This window comes from Triturus cristatus, chromosome 2_1 (assembly GCF_964204655.1).
Source record: "Triturus cristatus chromosome 2_1, aTriCri1.1, whole genome shotgun sequence".
Lineage (NCBI taxonomy): Eukaryota > Metazoa > Chordata > Amphibia > Caudata > Salamandridae > Triturus > Triturus cristatus.
Genome location: NC_140581.1, coordinates 878819774 through 878839766, shown reverse-complemented (window position 1 = coordinate 878839766; position 19993 = coordinate 878819774). Strand labels below are relative to the sequence as shown.

Genomic DNA, 19993 nt, shown 5'->3' with positions numbered 1-19993 from the left:
GATGGGGTGAAGATGCAGGGTATCAATCAGCAGCTGTCACCTGATGCTAGGCACCAGGCCTGCTCCGTGGCCCGGGCCATGAAGTTAGCAAGGGGGCTTTTGAGAGACCATGTGGCATGAGACCCCTGGATGAAGCCATCTTGAAGCATCCCAGAGGCCTGTGCAGGAAGGAGGGAGCAGGGGCAGAGAGGAAATGTGTTGCTGCAGGATAAGGACAAGTGCCTTCCTACCAGCCCCATCCAATTTCTATTAAAAGGTCTTGCACAGGAAGAGGAGCTCTCTCTGAAGTGTGGTCCTGCTGCGGAAGACTGGTGCTGGAACCTGGCACCATGGGCAGTTGGAGGAAGGAACCCCCTCACTTCCCAGGACTCTGGATTGCGAATTTGAGGGAGTCCTGGGCCAGTAAGAGGAAGCCTGGGTCTCTGCGCAAGGAGAAGATAGGCCCAAAAGGAGAGCCAGGTGAAAGGCTGATGCAGGGAGCCAGTGAAGACACCTCCTTGCTGAGTCACCCTCTTGGAGGCCAGGGGGTGGTGAAAAGTGCTCCAGATGGCTGGGGCTGGCCACCAGGAGCAAGATTATCAAAATCGGCTGCATAGGGCTTAGATATGTCCCCCAGAAAGTAAGCAAAGTTTGACCTTTTCTGGGACGGATGACGAAGTGCTTGGGGACCCGCCACCGGTCTTCGATTTGCCCCTGGGGTAGGTCAGGTCCCGGAGGCTGCCCCCAGAAGAAGGCGATGCCGGGGAGCGCCATTGCGCCCCCGTGAAGGTGCCTACGGGCTCCAGGCTCTCAAACCTGGATCCCCACGAAGTAAAGTTGGGGAGCGCTTTCGTGCTCCTTGTGAAATGGCCCCCAAGGGCCAAGGAGCCTACCTTGGGCCTGATGAACAGCCGTCGTGCCCCAAGTGAAGAGGCTCCAGGACTCCGGGACCCCCAGCTTCGGGCCCCACAGAAGAAGAAGTCGGGTAGTGGCGTTGCGCTCGCCTTGATGGTGGGTGGGGCCCAGGACCCTTTCTCAGGACCCCGTGTCAGCAGAAGGGAGGTGGGAGTGCCACTGCACTCCCCGCAGCAAGAGCAAGGAGGGGGAGTGCCATCCCACTCCCCCAAGGCCCTGCCTGACCGTCTGCAGCATCCGAGTCTGCCTGCAAGACCGGGCAGACCAGAATGAAGAGCTGGCTGCCGCAGAAGCACATAAGGGAGCTGGCCAGTTGGGGAGCCACCGAGAGCAGCGAGGGGTGGGCTCCCTGAGCTGCTCTCCAACTCACCTACACGCCGGTGCCCGGGTACTCGAGAAGTAGTGAAGTGGCGAGAGGCCACCACTGTAGGCAGCACAGCTCTCCCCAGAGCAGTGGGTGAGCCAATGCTCAGATATTTACACGCTAAGCGCCCCATAATGCCTTGCAGAGCATGGTGATGCCTACTGGAAAAACAGCTTGTATTTCAGTGTGTAGTGGCCCCAGGAGGATGGGACCACCACCATTTGTTTGTAGAGGTGCAGGGAGAGATGCAGGATCAGACTCCCCCAGCATGAAAGTGGAAAGTCCCCATCCTCAGTCTCAGGGGGACTGAAAGGAAAGAACCCCTCATGGGTTATTCATGTTTTTAAAGCCTACCTAATGCTGGAGTTGTTGTTCTTCAGCTGGGAGCTGATGGTTAGGACTACACTGATGTGTGAACGTCTGAATATGGATTGTCTTCATGGAGACATCTTCTAGGGGTTTAAAGGTGTAATTGCACTTGTGGTGTTTTTGTGTAACGCTGTTCCTTTTGATGACTGGACGTAACATGCAATATGTGAAATGATAAGTAGTTTGGAAATATGTTGCTAGGCATTCCTGCCAGGGTGCCTGGTTGTAATTGCATAATCATGTGATACTAGATGTGATGCCTTTAGGGGCTGTGTTTGACTTGCATTACACCTGTTATCAGATAGGATAAGTACCTGTTATTTTAAGGGATTCCTAGACATGTCTTCTTGCTACTGCGTTAGTTGTATAACCTGACTGTCAGCCACTGAGACTTAAGTGTGTATACTGTATGGTCACTATGAGATGCTCAATCCGGGTTATGTTATGTGTCACTATGGCAGGTGTTCCCATTTGAAATGTTTGTTGAAATAATGGGGTGAGCTGCCTCTGGGGTAGTGCCAGTGGGAAGGGCCCTCGATCCAGGTTATGATCAACCCACTGCATTTGGGGGCAAGATGATGCTCATACATGTGAGGGGTGGCACTAGACCCCTCCCTGCGGGAGAGGTGAGAATGTTATGCAATGTCAAGAAGTATTTCCAACAGCTTATGTATATTTGTAAATTGATACATAGTATTGAGTAGTGTGTGTGTGATAAATGTACTCTATCATTTTATAAAGAAAAGTACTGACTAGACAATCAATTATTGAGTGTTATTTCAGAGTACCTGTAACTGTCGATTATTAGCCCACACCACCTCCCTTGAGTATGCCTTAGACTGCTCTGCAACGCTACCCTCTGAGAGTTAAGCGCTACAATGGGGTGGTTGTTCCCAGTGAAGGACAAATGTTGGCCCATTATTTGTGCAGGCCTCACAACTAATGCCTCATTTTTCAACAATAGACCACTTCAGTGATACACACTGCTGCTTTTACAATGTATACTACAAAGGTAGGCACACAATATATTAAGATACATCAATTCTCAAGGTGCAGAAGTGTGCATATGGCTTCAGATGTGCCAACTTCATAAAGCTCATTATCCACCACAGTTAGCATACAGAAACGTGCTTTAACATGACCATTTTTGCTACCATGGACCTAAGTACATTCAAACAGTCTATCATTCTGGCTAACAGAGAACAAACATTTTATTAAATTCTAATTATTAACATTTATTTTAAAAATGTTGTCTTAAACAACAGGGTAGAAAGAGTAAGAAGTACTGCAGTACATCAAGCCAAGGCTGCAGCTCTTCAATGTCTTGGCTGACCTCTCCCTGTTCCAGGAGGGGGCCCCCTTGGCTGCAACCCAGGCCTGGGGTGTCCTGGCGGTAAGGCTCCTGGTCTAGGGCCAGGTGGACTTGTTACTGCTAGGCGTGGTGCTGGCTGTGCCGCTGGGGCTCCTTTTGCAGGGCTGGTGGCAGCCGTGCTGTTCTTTGCTTGGTTTTTTTCTTTAGATACTTCTTTACTTTTCTTTGAAGGGTCTGGCTTGACCTCCTCTGAAATAAAACAGAATTTACAGTTTACATACATATTTTATAGATAAGCTCTGCAAAGAAATACACATGCTTCACAGTATACTGAAAAAAGCATTGTGCTCTAGCCAAACAAATTAGGCACGAGGAGTGTTCTCATTTTGTCAGTTATGTGATGAGATAGCTTGCAACATGATAAAAATTTAATACAAGACACTGTTAAGAACCTTTTACACTCTTTGGGATTTCTTTGTACTGCTCAATCATAATCCTACAATTTTATGCATTATGCATTTAGTTTCTAGTTTATGTTATTCCCAGCCAAAAAGTTCAGCTTACTGACAATTTCTGCCAAATAAGTATTGGGCTGAAAAAAGCTAGTTTGATCAGTGATACCTCAAAGGATTAGCACAGAATGCAGCTGCTCTTAGGACAATGTTTGTTAAAACATCTGAAAATGAAAGGCAAACGATGAGCCAAACACATGGGCTGTTTGATGAACTTGTGTCCAAGCATAGAATGAAGGATGTGTGTTTATTTCTGCAAAGATAGGGCAGTCTACAGCACACATACTATCCAGGGGTCGTCTTATGGTGGGCTTTGGTGGAGCAGTGCATAGTTGATAGCTTTTTATGCGTCTGCAAGGCGAACGGTGAATTAATTTAACCAGATGTTTCTCCAAGTTAGTGATTTATATTCAGACAACACATCTCAGAAACAGAGAGAGTGTAAATTCTCGCTCACTGTTTCTGACCTGTACTATATCTGAAAAAGAGCATAAAACAGGTATTCACCCTGTACTGCGCCTGAAAAGCTCACTATGATACGTTCCCTAAGGCTGTGCTGGCTAAGGGCAGAGCCACATACCTGTTTTTTGATATCTGAAGTATCTAAAGCTCATACATATTATAGGACTTTCTCAACGTTGATGCTTGAAATGCAGAGAGCATTGATCAGAAACTGTGAGCAGAGATTGACTCTCTTGAGACGCCACAAACTCAAAAAACATGCACTTGGCTCTGCACTCAAGTCACAGAACTTAAAAAGGGTTGGATCTTGAGCAGAGAGACTTGAACAAAGAACTTAGCAGTCTGAATGCTAAGTAGGAAAAAGCTCTTCCAGTGATCTAGAACAATAAATGTGGGGGACGGTGAGCAGTAAAGCATCTCCCAACAGGTGATTTCTTCCTAGGTGTATAATAAATAATCCTAGATTGACTAAAGGCTGAGTCAAGGCTGTAAGAGGTACGATGAACAATACAGAGGGTTCAAAGTGCAGGTGTTGCCTTACAGATTACTCCTGCAAATTTCGAAGATGAGATGCTACATAGGACTGAGGAGCAAGACTGAGTACCAGTCTTGCTTTCAAAATTCTGAATAATTTGAAGATGTTGCAGAGAACTTTGTGGAAGTCCCAGATAAAGTCCTAGTTCAAGGGAGTTGCCATAGTCAGTACGTGACATAAGAACTGCCTGAATGACTGAGTGACGGAATCCAGGAGGAAGCAGATGAACTTTCCAGACCATCTTCAGATAGTGAAAACACGTTGAAGTAATCATCTTGATTTGTTTGTTTTTTTAAAACAAAGAGACAACTAGGTATACTCATAAGTGTTTTTACTAATTCTTTGGAAATGAGAACTTTAACCAGTTCTGGCCACAACCAAGAGGAGGACCAGGTGATAGAAGCACCACCCAAAAAAACAGTTCTGTATTTTCACTGTTCAGCTTCAATTAATTTACACTCATCCAGCAGGCACCTTTGGATAACTGTCCACAAAGGAGACCAACGTTTTGCACTTCATAAGCATAGGACATCAGGTAAAAGCCAAAGCCCAGAATGTGCTCCACCAGAAGGGTAACTGTTAGAAACTGGGTAGTAGGTTTACTGGGGCATGAGTCCTAGTAAAGCAGCAACTACAATCCTAGTCAGAGTAAGAAGCAGGCAAACCCTAAATTAACCTGTGCTCACCCTGTGGTAGGTTGTCACAGAGCAGTCAGGCTTAAGTTAGAGGTAATTTGTAAAGCATTTGTGCAACGCTCAAACAGTAAAACAGTTAAACCACCACACAAAAAGATTCCACAACATGTTAGGAAAATAAATCTTAATTAATAAATAAAACAAGACCAAAACGACAACAATTCAATAAGTAGAACTTGAGATTTGATTTTCAACGTTTCTAGGTGAAAATAGCACCTAGAAGCAAAAAGTGCTATTTCGGATATCTGATTGCACCGGACCGGGACAGAGTCAAAAGTTCAGGCTGACAGCAATGGAGCGTGGGCCAGATACATTGAACCAGTGAGGTCCTCTGAACAAAAGTACTTTAGTCCTGGATGCGTCGGCATCGAGGATGCATGGCAGAGTCGAAGCGATGCGTTGGTGCAGATCCGTGCAGTGGCGACAATGTGCTGGTCCTGATCCGTGCAGCAGCAGTGATGCCTCATCTCCAATGGTGGTTGAGCTCTGATGCAGAGGCTTCAGGATAGTCGTCGACACTGCCATCGATGGAGATGCGAGGACCTTGCATCATGAAGTGCGTTGCTCAGTGGTGGTTCCTAGGGTGATGCGTAGGGTCCGATCCACACAGCCGTGGCGATTTGTTGGTGGTGATCCGCGTAGCACAGGCGATGCACTGGTTCTGATCCATGCAGCAGAAGTGATGCATCAGTCTTGATCCAAACTGCAGCGCTAATGAATTAATGCATCAGCAGATGCATCAGTTCCACTGGTGCAAGCACTTTAGGCCCAATTCCAAGGGTCCAGGACTGGGGTGGCACCACTTGGCAGGGCAGACTTACAGAAGGCAGAGCCCAGGTGCAGAAGCAGGGTGGTTGGAAGTCTTTTATGTCATTTTGACTTCAGATCAGGAGGCCAGCCAGCTAACCCTTGGAGTGACTCTGGGTTTAAGTGATACAGGTTCAGTCCTTCTAACCCACATAGGGGAACAGCAGGCAGCAGGGCAGCACAGTAAGACAGGAGTCCAGCATAGCATCAGTCCACCAAAGTGGCAGTCCTCCAGAAGAGCAGCATTCCTCCTTCTTGGCAGAGTACTCACAGGTCCAGAAGTGTACTGAAAAGGTGGAGTTTGAAGTCCAATACTTTTACCCAGTTGTCCCTTTGAAGAGGGTGAGACTTCAAAGACACGCCTTTGAAGTGTACAGAGGTCCTCCCTTCCCAACAGGGGGGTATACAGCCCATTGTGTAGGGACACATGTAAGTGAAGCTGAGTCCAGCTTCTCTCTCTCATCCTGCCAAGATGGCCTATCAAGTCACACCTAAACTCCCATTGCATGTGGCTGTCTAGAAGGAATACACAAAGCCCAACTGTTACCCACCCCAGACAATTGATCAGAGACAGAGTGCAGACACCAAATAGCTAAAGAAAGTGCCAACTTTCTAAAAATCTTTTAAATTATAAAGGGTTGGATCTATAACTCAACCTAAGGCTAGACTGCGTCTATAATGAGAACACCTTGTATTGCCTTGTTTGTAATTATTAACAACTTTGTTCTTTAAGGACCAGGATTTCAATTTCCTTGAACCTTGATCTTTTTATTTAACAAACTATCTTAATTCTTTTATAAACATTCCTTATACTATACACATTGGATCACATATACCAAAGCTTTCCTGGACCATTGGGCCCTTGATCAAATCAAACCTGAATGCGAAACATTCACAAAAAGTTGTTTACAATGTCTAAACCTATTCAAAGTTAAGTGCTTCCCACATTTAAAACCCATATCGCAAAACGTTCCCAAACACAGTGATAACCTTTCAACCAGTCTTGAACTGTTCATAAACACAGAAAAAAGAGACAAATATAACATTTTTCACTTTTTTTGGGACTTTTAACTTCAGGCAATAACAAGAGGTTGTATTAACTGATGATTAACAAGGGCACCTGTCCCATACTTTAGCTTGCCCATAGAAAGTTACATTTAATTCTATCAGCTCCCTTCCTAAAAGTGGCATTTTCAGAACTGCAATTTAAAATCAAACTTCACCATCAGTTTAGATTTTCAATTGGCATGGGCCTCCTCGGAATAAATCATAGAAAACTATCAGATAGGTTGACCACTGCGGAGACAAAAGTAGCACAGATGGACCCAGCCATCGATGACATGAAGATCTTATTGGAGGAACTGACATATGCCATGGCCCAACTACGGGAGCGTACTGAGGGTGGGGAGGGCAGCTTTCATAGAAAAAATATCCAGATCATTGGCCTTCCAGGAAAAGTTGAAGGACAAGGCCAGGACCGATTTTGGAAAAAGACTCATACAACACATTTATAATGGCAAACCCTCAGCCTTTTTCAAGGTGTTCTTGTTCCCAGACTACAGGATCCTTGCCCAAAGGAGGAGGAACTCATTCCTGCAAGTGAAAGCAAAGCTCCGCCAGCTGGGACTCCGCTATTTGCCTCTCTATCCTGCGAACTCCGCGTTGAGAGGGACACCATCTCCTTCTTCATGACACCGGAGGAGGTCTGGCACTGGTGGAAGTAAGATGGTAAACCATTCATCACCAAAGAACTGCCTAGTCAAATTGAGTCATCCCAAAGCTATCAACGCGCTTGCATTGGGACCTCTCCCACATCAATTATAATTACACCAAACCCAACACTAGCATTCCACACGCACTACACAGTGAGCTCTTACTCAACACATTGTATCAGCACACAACTGCTGTGGGCTCCAAGACATCAGCCAGGTCATGTTACGTCTGTTTACTGATACCACCCGCAATAGGCACAGACAGCCTTTGCTTGTCCCAGGAGTCAGCCCACAAAAATGCTAAATGCCTTCGCCACCGATACCTATGTAGGATTAGTGCCAAAATACAACCCAACAGAGTAGAACCCCATAGAGTAGTAGTGAATCTGACCTGATAAGAGACAGATCACACAGCATTACACCTTTTCACCAAGCCTAGCGATATTGAAACTGAGATAGATAGGAATGGAAGGAGGGGCACCATAGGGGAGAATATTGTTTGGCCCCAAGACTTTTCAGAGGAGAGATTCTTAGAGGTAGTCCCAGGGTGGCCCTTAGTTTATCTGGGGCTGTATTCTTTAATAACAAATGGGCCCCAGACATTGTATTCCAGTGTAGGGCCATCCACCTTGATGATACAAAGAGAAATAAGTCTTGTAGGGAAGAGCTGAACAGCAGCATAGATACCCCATGTCAGAAAATCTGAGATACTGATATGAATAGATATACGTGGTTATAAGAGAAGAGCCAACCCCTAATTGTACTGAAACGTACCTTGGGTTTCAGACGTAAAGAAACATTCCACTGGGAACAAATGAAAACTGTGCCACAATTTTGCACATACCAGGCATGCAATGGGGCACCTCCAAGCTGACAGATACTTACTGGCAGTGTAGAGAGTTCACGCACACTCAGCTTGTCCCCAGATGTCATGGCCTCTGTACCCTCATCACCATCCATCCCCAGACCCTGGTCATTCCCGGAGAAGATTTGTCAGAGTTGCACCAACACCTGTTAAAGGAGTAGATCACTCTGTTGCATCAGAGTCGATAAAAAAGGTGCTGATTATTTTGGCTGGACTCAGCACAAGTATATTCCAGAAAAATTCAGGCTGTTTCCTCACACACATAAATGCAGATGGGTCCATACCCACCTTCACCGTGCAGATGAAAGCGAAAGCCTGCTGGTTACAAATAACCAGGTGGGAGATGCTCAAAATGCTGAACATCACTGAGCTCAGCCATAATGTGATCAAGGAAGAACTGAGAGCCATGCGCATCAAGGTGATGAAACATCAATATGTGTTGGACTTAATGACCACAATGGAGGGAGGCATGTGTACCAAGATTGGTGCGTCCTGCTTCATGTTTAACCCAGACAATGACCTGGATAATGGGACTCTGACTCTTGCCATCCAAGCATGGCACTGTTTACAAGGAGACATGCGTTAGGAGGGATGTGCCCCTGAGCAGGAGTGGTACATGAACTGGTTCTCCTGGCTACCCTGGTGGCTGACCGGTCTGTGCATGTCATTGTTGCCCATTTTCCTATTAATCTTTTTTGTCTGGTTTCCTGCAATTGGGGGCTTCTGGCTGTAAAAGCACAACCCTCAAATTGGTTAGAATGCAGGTAACTAGGGCAGTAGTGAGACATAAACAGCAAAAGGCGCACCACTTCCACAGATGTAAATAATATCAAATTAGTCCATGTACATGAGATATTTTCTTTTTCAAATTGATCTTCTTTATTATTCATTTGTGAAAATGACATTTAAGAACAGCCAAAGCAGCCGACGCGTTTCGTCCAACTTGGGACTTCTTCAGGGCGTAAGAGACAATGCATCTGTTTGTGTATGTTTTTCTTGAAATTTCTAGAACGTCATTCAAAATCAATTCATAATATAAAGAATGTGTCGAATAGGATAATGGTCTAAATCCGACAAATGGCAATCGATGGTCCCGTCTTTTTTTATCAGTGATATAGCACCGGGTCAAAAGTTTATCCAATGATAAGGATAGGAGTCAAAGTCTTTATAATGCCCGATTCCGCATATTCCAAATCCTGGACGGGACCCAATCCTTTGGCAGTCTGTAACAGTAACTAGGGCAGTAGTGATAGTCAAAATTGAAGAAAAACCAGCACCCAATAATGTGACTGTCATTAAGTATGGGTCAGGTAATGTAGCTGAAAATTCAACTAGAGGGGGGAATGTTAATATTGATAGGATTAATGCCAATGTTTATAATGATACATTCTCACATAAGAACGAGATAGCATTACTATTATCAAATTCGCCTGTCATGACCTCTCCATCAGCCCAATTCAGAAATATTTGGTTTGGCAGGCTCTGGGGCCTAAGGTTACTGATTGGCAGGTCACAGGTGGAGTGGCACATAGCCGGCAGACAAAGACACCAACAGAAACTCAAGTCCATCCCCCAGATAAGCGCAGTGACCACAATGGTCCAAGAAGATTGGCCCCAATAAAGCACAGATGGCGCAGTCCCAAAACACCATAAAGTCAGATGCCACAGGAAGTTAGGAACACACAGCCAATCACCACACACAGTACATGCAGTGATCACGCCCCCCTTATGCTGGATATTTGGGCAGTTCCCCACTGACCCTCATTATGTCCACGCAAGGCAGAGGCCCACCTGCATTTGTTATCAGGGGCCTTATTTATGACTCCACAGACAAGGCCTGTGTTCTTTTACCAAAAAGGGATCTACAGAAGTACTTTATGATACCCAAATAAATGTATAAAACCCTGCTCAGATTGGTTGTACTTTGAGACAGTCCTCAGACCCGCTTTTTCAACTGCGCTCCTCGCCGAGGTATTTAATTAAACCAACGGTTTCGGTTTTGCCAAACACCTCTTTTCTTTTGCTTTTTTCAAGGTAAATTCATATTTGAGCAAAACCATAGCGACTTTTGAGGCCAGGATCCTCTTGATGGATGCTTTCGTCAGTAGAGTCTGCACCTCTTGCAACAAGATGGAGAGGTGCTTGCTCATCTGACAGCTACTCCGATGTGGGAAGAAGTTGAAGTGGGTTGAAAAGGAAAGGCAGGGCATACACATGCTGGAAAATCTGGAGGACCCATCTGTCTGATGTGATGGCCTGCCACCCTGGAAGAAAATGTCTGATTCTGCATCCCATATGGTATCTGTGGGTCACCAAGCGCAATCTAAAGCAGTATAAAAGGTGATGCCACAGAAGCATAGGACTGATTGGAGCAGTGTCCCCTGTGAACTGCACAATGTCTGCTTGCTCCCTGTCACTGGCCATGAAAGTACTAGGGTGGCCGCTTCTGTGGTGATAGGGACTGGCAGTGCTTATATGCCATGCCTCTGTAGCAACCGTGAAAGGAACAGGGCTGCTGAGGAAATTATCAGGCAGGGGTTGAGTGGCCCAAGGAACATGCTGTGGCAATGCTTTCTTAATAGCACTCAAGGGCAGACTAAGCCTTTAAACCAAAGCTGTCAGACCCATCAAAAGGGATATCGGTTAGAGATGCCTGCACGTCTATCCCCAGAAAAGTCAGTGGTTTGCATCCATGCATGGTGGCGAGTACCATATTAGTGTGAACCTCATACCATGAGCAGTCAGTAGTAACTTGGTCAGCCCTAACTGCATATTTTGTGGCATCCTGGTCATCCAGAATGTTTTGAGACAAGGAGGACAAAACGCCTCCAGGACTACTGACAAAATCTCACTAGCGATGTACCAGAGGGCATGTGAAGAACTGCCCAAGAACAGACTGCACTGTCTGACCTCAATGCCAAGCTGGTGAGAGTGAACATCTGCCTCAGTCCTTTTTAACACCCTATTTGGAGGAATTGAAGGAAATGTGTCAGGGTTGACTGTACTAGTGGAAACATATGCCACCAAACTCTCAGGAGTCAGTGCTGCATAAGAAAGTTTGGGTCACCTGGTGCCGGTCTGTGGCAACTGGATATCTGCCTTTTCACTGGTTTGCAAGAACAAGGCTTCACTCAAAGGCCCATAAGGATGTCAGTGATGGCTTCATTAAATGGATGCAAGGGTTCAGATGATGCTGGTCAGGGTATAAAACCCAAGTAAAGACATTTCTCTTGACTTCAACAAAGGCAGCCTTAAGTTCAGGACCACAGCTGCATGTCTATTTCCAGTATGAAATGATATAGTTTCCTCCTTAGGGGATTCAAGGAGTGAAAACACCCCTTTGTCAGGTAAAGTATCCAGCCCACTGACCTCCTGCAAGTCCATATAGATATAATCATCATCATAGTGTGGGGATAAATCATTTCCATCATCACTTTTGTCGTTCTCATGTTTATCAGAATGTGAGCAAAAATGTGATGACGCCTCTGAGGAAGGCCTTGTGGAAGAGTAGGTGCTTTATCTGAATCAAAGAGTACAAGGAATGGGTGAGCTAGACTAGAGTCATGGTGTGACCTCTGTTAGTGTTAAAGTGGATTCGACTCGAGGATGAACACTGGAGTCAGCAGTTACTTGACCTTCTGTACCAGTGACATCAGGAACAGGTATGTGGGCAAGCGACTGGCACAGAACCCGGAGCTAGAATAGAAGTTGGTACAGGTGTAGGTGAGGAAACGAAATGTGGGTTTTAGGGGCACAGGCGGAGTTGAGGGTGGAGCTGCCAGAGGTAACCAGACTTGAGGCACCAGCGGATCATTGGTGCCTGAAGCTAGAAGAGTGCCATAAATACACAGCATGTCCTTCATAAAGGCCTTAAATTGCTGCAGCATTGCTGATGGCCTGTGTGATTTGGGGTGCAATGGGGCCAGTTGTGGAATCGGCTCCATGCCCAGATATTGAGAATGAGACAGATTGGTACTTTGATACCCTATTAACTTCTCTTTGGATAGAGTGTGGCAGGATATGGCCAAGTCCTGCTTCAACTTCTTGTGCTTCTTCTCAGATTTAGACTTCGACTTACCAAACGACCTCGACCACAAAGAGGACCTGTCACAGTAGCATCTTCAGTAGTGGGAATGAGTTATGCATTCTTGACTTGGAGGGGGAGTCGGACTTTAGCAAAGTTTGTATCTTCCTTCAGTTTTGGGCAACATACTGCTTCGCTTCACAGTGCTGGAACGCCTTTGGATACATGACAGTATATTGTTCACACAATATGGAGTCATGCCCCGATCCCAAACACCAGAGGCACACCATGTGCGGGTTAACTGACATCTCTTTTTTACAATCACGACATGTTTTGAATCTTGTAGTCTTTGGTAGGGACATCATTCTTTTGTACACTGATAAAGATTTGGAAGGAAAAGGGAGCACCGGATCAGCTTTTGAAGGCACGGAAAGAAAAAAACTGACTTGGTGAGCAGGAGTGGCACTTATTTGCAGCTCCACTCCATCACTTTCGGGGTGGATCAAGGTCTATGCAGAGTCACATGGTGCCACCTAGAGCTGCACGGGAGAACTACTGTGAAAACATCCAGATAAGGGAGTCTATTTACAAGCCCCTTGAGCCACTGGTGCGTCACTTTTTCCCATTGTAAAAGTGAAGCACCGGCGGCACAAGGGGCTTGTAAATAAGCCTCACAGTCTGATGTGTGGGGAATATTCTAAAGGTGAGGAATATGTGGTTAGAAGTATCCGCCATAAACTATAAACCTAATACATAAGTATTGCATGGAATACAACAACACAAGTGAGTTGTGGTTTTGATTTAAGAAATGTGCATCACATAACTGTAATTGCATTACCTAATCCATGCAAATACTGTTTATTATCACTTTTACTAGCACTCTAAAGTGTCCTAGGGCCACGAATGAGCAGCTCATCTAATCCATTTCTTTATTTGCATTCTAGAGCTAGTAGACCTTACTTTATAATGGGTAATCAAGATTACAAGTAACCGAATGCAAATGAAAAACACAGAACTGCACCTTTTCTATTACCAAAACTATACTGGACTCTCCGCAGGAACAGAAAATCAGTGAACCTATATAAACAACTTCCACGACACAGGTGCACTCTAGTGTACATCTCCTTCCAAAATGAGAACCAGTAGCAATGCTACATTCACATGACCGCCTCCCAGCGTTTGGTGACCTTGCATGGGTCCAGCTGACTTGTACTTTGCAGCCCAATTTCTGTATTTATGCCTGTGTGTATATATGTGGTAATAATACAGCACAATCCTAGCTGGTGAATTGCAGGGTAAAGCGTCATACTATATTAACATCTTTATGGAAGTCTTCCCCAAGATTTCTCCACAATATCACTTGACTTGCAGGAGACAGTCCACTTGCTGTGCTCTGTTCCAGCCCCTGCCCATCACTTACCCTACTGGCCTTCCATTGCCCCTTCATCCATCAGTGTTGAAAGGTATTTTAGCTAGTATCTGCACAGTGTATGTATGAGTCTGATTCTCCAGTGAGGTTTACAGTGACTGCAGGAGGAGGGTTAGTGCATGTGTTACTGTCTTCATTGCTTGGTCATTTATTTTTCTCCATTTCACTCTTCCAGCTCTGCACTCTCTTTTCAGGTGAGCTGGTATACAGCATCTGTAAGGTGATCCTTTACTGCTGCTGTGTGTTGAAGGGGTCTGAAGCTGCAGAATACCTGGGGTTTTAAAGGACCACAATTGATTCTAGCATACACTGTCCAGTCACAGGAAAGGTTTATCATGTGTATGGGGTTGGAATTAATGCCATATTGCTAGGTTTTTTCTGTTGTAGAAAATGTTCATGAGGTAGAAAATTAAATCGATGAACCATGCCTCCAGGAAATGGATCATGATCAGATCTAAGGCATCTAACTGAATCTCAGAATGGCTATACCCAAAAAGCTAAAACAAAGAAAGTGAGCCTAGACCTTATGGAACAAAATAAATGCAATAGGGCTGGCAGCCTTGCCATTAAGACACCTACAGGTGGATCCAGTGTCTGATGAAAGCATACACAGGATGTCATCCCCTGTATAAAGCCAGCCTTCACCTCACAATGCACTGCCCAATAGCCCATTACATCTCCATAGATACTTCTTTCAGATCCCCTTCTGCTATCACCCTGTACAACACAATACAGGTCTCAGTAGGCTTCTTATCAAAACATTTTCCGAACAGTTCCTCCTCACAGAAGCACAAAGCCCTGTTCCTCTCCCAAATCTATTATACACCAACTCAGGCCATCCACACCTCAACTAGCTCAACTAGCATTAGCTGACTCACACTTCGAACGCGGGCTACCAATGTTGTCATTTCTGAGGAGTAAATATTGCCTTCGCTAAAGGCACTCACCACTAACCTTCTCAGCTGCAATTGCTCACAAGTATCTTCCCCAAGAGCATCATCACTTTTCTTCATTTTGCATTATACTCTCCCTTAAGCCCACCTTCATTTTCATTTGCTTCTTTCCTAATGACTCGATCTCTTCTTCCATTCTTCCTCCTCTTATTATTGTCCATTATCCCACTTTTTCTCTCGCCCTCCAATTCTCCCTTGTTCCATCTCATTCAGATGACTCCTTCCCCTTTCCCGCATTCTTTTTCTGCAGTCCCTTGACATCTTTTTTATAAGCCAGTATTTTCGAATCCTCAGCTTTCTCAGCTCTTGTTTCCTTTCATCTCTCATCTTCAAACCCTCCTATTCACTCTCTATTCCTTGTCCTTTCACATTCTGCTTTACTTTCTGCTCCCTCCAATCTTTATTGCGTTCTCCTCTTCCTTTCTATTTCCCACTCATTTTCTTTCCTATCATCTCGTTTCCTTTCTCTTGAAGCCTTATTTTCATCTTCTTGGTTCTTCTTTCTTATTTACCCATTTCTCTTTTCCTCACTTACCATTTCTTTAACAATGTTGTCTTTTCTCTTTCCTTCTGTCTCGTACCCTTTTCTCCATTTTATATTTCTTAGTTGTCTTCCTTTTTGGCATTTTCTACTTCTTTTACTTTCCTATCAACCGTTTCCCTTCTTCCGGATGGATTTTTAGCACACTCATGTGAATATTTGGCTGTAAATGCTCCATTGGACCCAATGTTTTCAAACTTTTTCCAGGAGAAGATTCACCAGAATCTCGCCTTGAGGAATGCAGGTTCACTCTCTTCGCTTGCTGCAATCTTACTCCAACCATTGCCATTGCAGGCAGTGGATAATGCCGGGTGAAAGAAGGCAGCGCCAGTGATGAAGAAGGCAGTGGCCTCCCAAGAAACATTTGGGGCATCGCTCCTATTGTTTTTAAAAATTGAACACTGATTAAAAACTTTGGGGAAGGACAGCAACTCGCCATGTCCAGCTTCTATTAGTGCACTTACACTAACATGTCAAAGTGAAAGTATGCACCCTGTGGAGATCCAGTGATGTTTCTAGCTATTAAGGCAAGCACCAATCAGTCCCCAACTGCAGGATTCCCAACAAAATATACATGATTTCTGGCTTTTGAAAGTGCATTTACTGTCTCAATCCAGGGGAGGTGGATACATATGTTCCAAATGTATCAATAGGAATGGACATATTTAAGCAGCCCATAAGGGTAGAACTTTTGCTTACGCTAGTGTCACAGCGACGTTCTGTCTTATTCATGGGTATTACTAGTATTCGTTTTGCAGTTTGAGGTTTGCCAGGTATAAAGCCATACATTGTTACAGGGCCACCACCAGCCCCTCTAATGAAAACGAAACTTACCCTTAACATAAGTTCTCTCGATCAGATTGGGGCATTGCTACATGGTAATCACTACAAATATGTTCTAGTGGCAGTTTATTCTTGCACTTGGTGTAGGTACCTTTGGCTGCAGAGTCAGTCGAAGGCTCACCTAATCATAAAACCCATACTGTGCTTTCAAGCTACAGGATCATATAACTCTGGACAAGGCTAGCTTTCACTTCCAAGTCATTAACAGAGCATCTATATGCCCTGGGAATGCAGCTTCCTTTTTGCAATCCTCTCAAACATGAATGGAATGAAGTAGTAACAAATGGCACATTTAAGCAGGTTTTGAACAAGAAAAGATTCCTGGGAAGCATTAAGAACTGCCTTTGAAGTACTGCTGCAGCTAGCCGGGCTAAAGGCTTAAAAGCCATGAATCCTGAAGACTAAGAAGACCAGAAGACTGATCACATTTTGAATCATTGTAAAAAGCCTCATAGTGTGACTTGTTCTCAACAACAGACCAACAAAGCAACCCCAACACCTATGAAAACCCCCATATGTTGGGTTCCTTTAAGAAATTTAATGCAGCTGAATTTGTGAGTTCATCCACGGAGAGTATTGTGCAAGCATATGTTCAAAACTTTGCAATTAAGGGCCGTATTATCAAGACGAAAACTGCCGCTAAAGTGGCGATAAGGGGCTTGATAATATGCTCTATAGAATTCCAATAGAAACCCAGGTTAGACGTCTAACCTGGGCTTCTCTAGGAATTCTCTACAACATATTATCAAGCCCATTATCGCCGCTTTAGCGGCAGTTTTCTGCGGTTAAAGCGGCGATAATTCTATCGCTGTGCTTGATGATATGCCCCTAATAGCCTAGATAGCACTGCCCCTCTATGTTACTTGAGCCTAGTAACTAATACCAAGACAAACACCCGAGGCACAAGACACTGTAAAAAAGTAGTGTACAAAGCCTTTCATCATAATACTGATGAGAAGGAGGAACATGATTGCCAAGCCGCTACCACCTTCCTGCCTTAAATACAGACCATAGACTAGGTCCCCATGCATAATGTGTGCCATCAAGTACATTTTAAGAAAAGCATTGTTTTTGTTTTTTTATTACACAGAGCATAATTGATAATGACAAGCAGGGGTAATAGAGCCTCCTCAGAGAGAGCCTTAATGAAGGTTGACAGCAAGCCATGATCTTTAATCATCTTCATAAGAAGTAGCTTTGAGTGACTTAAGTATGTCAGCAAGATCTGGAAGAGATAGTTAGCACTTTGAAGGCTGACCATTGCGGGAGTCTACTGGAAGTGATGAGGGTAAGAATTGAATCAGGCTTGGTGTTGTTGATTTGCTGTCAGATCTCGTGTATTTATTCTCTGAAGAAGAGGTTGAAAGCTTCACACTTTTCTGTGTAAGTGAAAAATGGGTAGAACTGGCTTGAAGGTGATGTGAGGCTTGAATGTCTTGAACAGCATTCTGCTTCTGTTTGTGGCTTCATTGACGGTGTTGGTACAGCACTTTGCTTTGGCTGATGTGATATGCTGTCCAAGTGTTGAGCGGAGGTTGTTTTAGTAAAAGGGTGCCAATGGCTTTGGCTTGCACTTTTTGTAATTAAGGCATGGATGTTCCCATAGCCTTCCAAAAAATTATTGAAGTTGTTTAGAACGGTGTTGGCGTCGGACGTGAGGTTGCTAGGGTGAGAGATGGGTTCAAGCATTAGGTTGTCTGTGGTGAAGTGTATAAAAGGATATTAAGGTTAGATATTCTCTTTTGTGTTTAACTTGGTAAATTTGGTAGGATGCTAAGCATGGAGGTGGGGCTAGCAAAGTGATTGGTCAATTCCAGGGGTATTGGTGGTTTGCATTTAATTGTTGTTGATGCTGTGAAGACACGGTCAAGGATGTGGCTTTTACAATGAGTTGGCTGTGCGACATACTGTACCACATTGAATGTGAGGATAAGGTTGAAATGGGTGTCTATAGCTTTTATTTTAGCATGTGTTGTCTGTGAGGTTGATGCCCCCCCATGAGGATGTTTTGGAATATGACTTGGTGAGGAGATTTGAGAATTATACAATGAAGTGCTTATTCTGCCTGGAAGACCTACAGATGAGATAAAAGGTGGCAGCCTGTGTTGAAGAGAGTGGGAAATTACATGTCAGCAGTTCCATGGAGTTCTGTATTACTTGCTTTTTGAGGATGCAAGGCTAGAATGACTTATTGATGACAGCAAAACCTCTTTTTTATGCGCATGGTTCACAAAATGGATGCTTTAGCCTGTGGAAGAAGGATGAATTGGATGTGTAAAGATGTGGGCATAAACCATGTTACTATAATGGAGAAAGTATCAACCATGTGACCGGTGATGAGGGCTGCCATGTATGTTGAGCGAAGAACTGCAGAACAAACATTGATAAGCATGAGTTGGAATGTTGTTCTGTTGTTTGTAAGTAGGTGGTAATTTGTGAACTCTGTACAGGCTAGCTCTAGGTGTTGTGCAAATCCTTTAGGAATGTCTGAGTCCCCTTCCTCTGGGTGTGATTATTCGGAATGGTACTATGGGCTGCTGGGGGTGCACATGATGTTATCTTACCTTGTAAGTATTACTGGAACTGGGGTTCTGGCCCAAGGTCCTATCTCATCCTAACAGCCTCAAACAGGCAATGTCATTGTCTGTGTCCACCTTTAAGAGACCCAAAGAGAGAAGGTCCTTGTCTGTGTTCTCTCTTTGATGGGGCTGATCAGTTAATGCTCTGAAGAGTTGACTGAAGTAGGGAGAAGACAGAAAGTGATGTCATTTTATGTGCTGATGGATAATGGGAAATGGAAAATTAAGAATATTTTAATGAACAAAATGACAGAATAAATCCAACATGGGGAACCAGAGACATGAAAGTTTAAATATAAGTGAAAATAGTGCTCAAAAAATGGTAGTCAATGTTCACAGTGGGCTGGGAACTAGGCATGATTTAAAGCTGGGCAAAATAGAGACCTGGTCGGATACACAAAATTAATTGGTCCCGGTGAATGTTTGGGAACCAAAAACTTCAAAAGAGTTTCAAACTCCTAATCCAAGAAGGGACTTTAAGGGCCTCATGTAGGTAGCATACCAGTTACCACTTCTAAAATACCGAACGATACCGAATCGGTATTTTAGAAGTGGTAACTGGTATGTAGGTAATGAGTCGGTATTTTTTACCGAATCGTTACTAGTCGGTAATTACCGAATCGGTATTTACCGATTCGGTAATGAGGCATACCTTCCCATTGAGGGGAAGGTATGCCTCATTACCGAATCGGTAAATACCGATTCGGTAATGGGGGGAACACATACAAGGGTGGCAGGGTGTCACATTGACACCCTGTTGCACCCCTGATTCGGCCATGTGTGCACATGTGGCACACATACATGCCCTAAGGGCATGTATGTATGCCACATTGCACACTGCTACGCGCGTAAAAATGCATTTACACATACATTCATTATTTACCACCAACTATAAGTTGGTGGTAAATACCGACTCTTAAACACACACACACACTCCCCCTACATCTTGATTTTGCTTTCGGAATTTACAGAATCGGTAAAATTACCGATTCGGAAAAGTTACCGATTCGGTAACATTACCGATTCGGTATTTTTACCGAATCGGTAATTTTACCGATTCGGTAAATTCCGAAAGCAAAATTTGTACCCCTACATAC

The 19993-nt window shown here is 44.4% G+C and overlaps 1 protein-coding gene across 1 annotated transcript in view; it reads right to left on the bottom strand.

The window, feature by feature from the left end:
- Window positions 1–2943: 2943 nt before the first annotated feature.
- Window positions 2944–19993, bottom strand: part of LOC146866022 (transmembrane channel-like protein 2-B) — a 704484-nt gene continuing 687434 nt past the window's right edge. Inside the window, exon 21 of the mRNA XM_085633032.1 lies at window positions 2944–3177. Within this exon, the coding sequence (XP_085489158.1) occupies window positions 2944–3177 (234 nt within the window). The remainder of the gene's footprint in view (window positions 3178–19993) is intronic.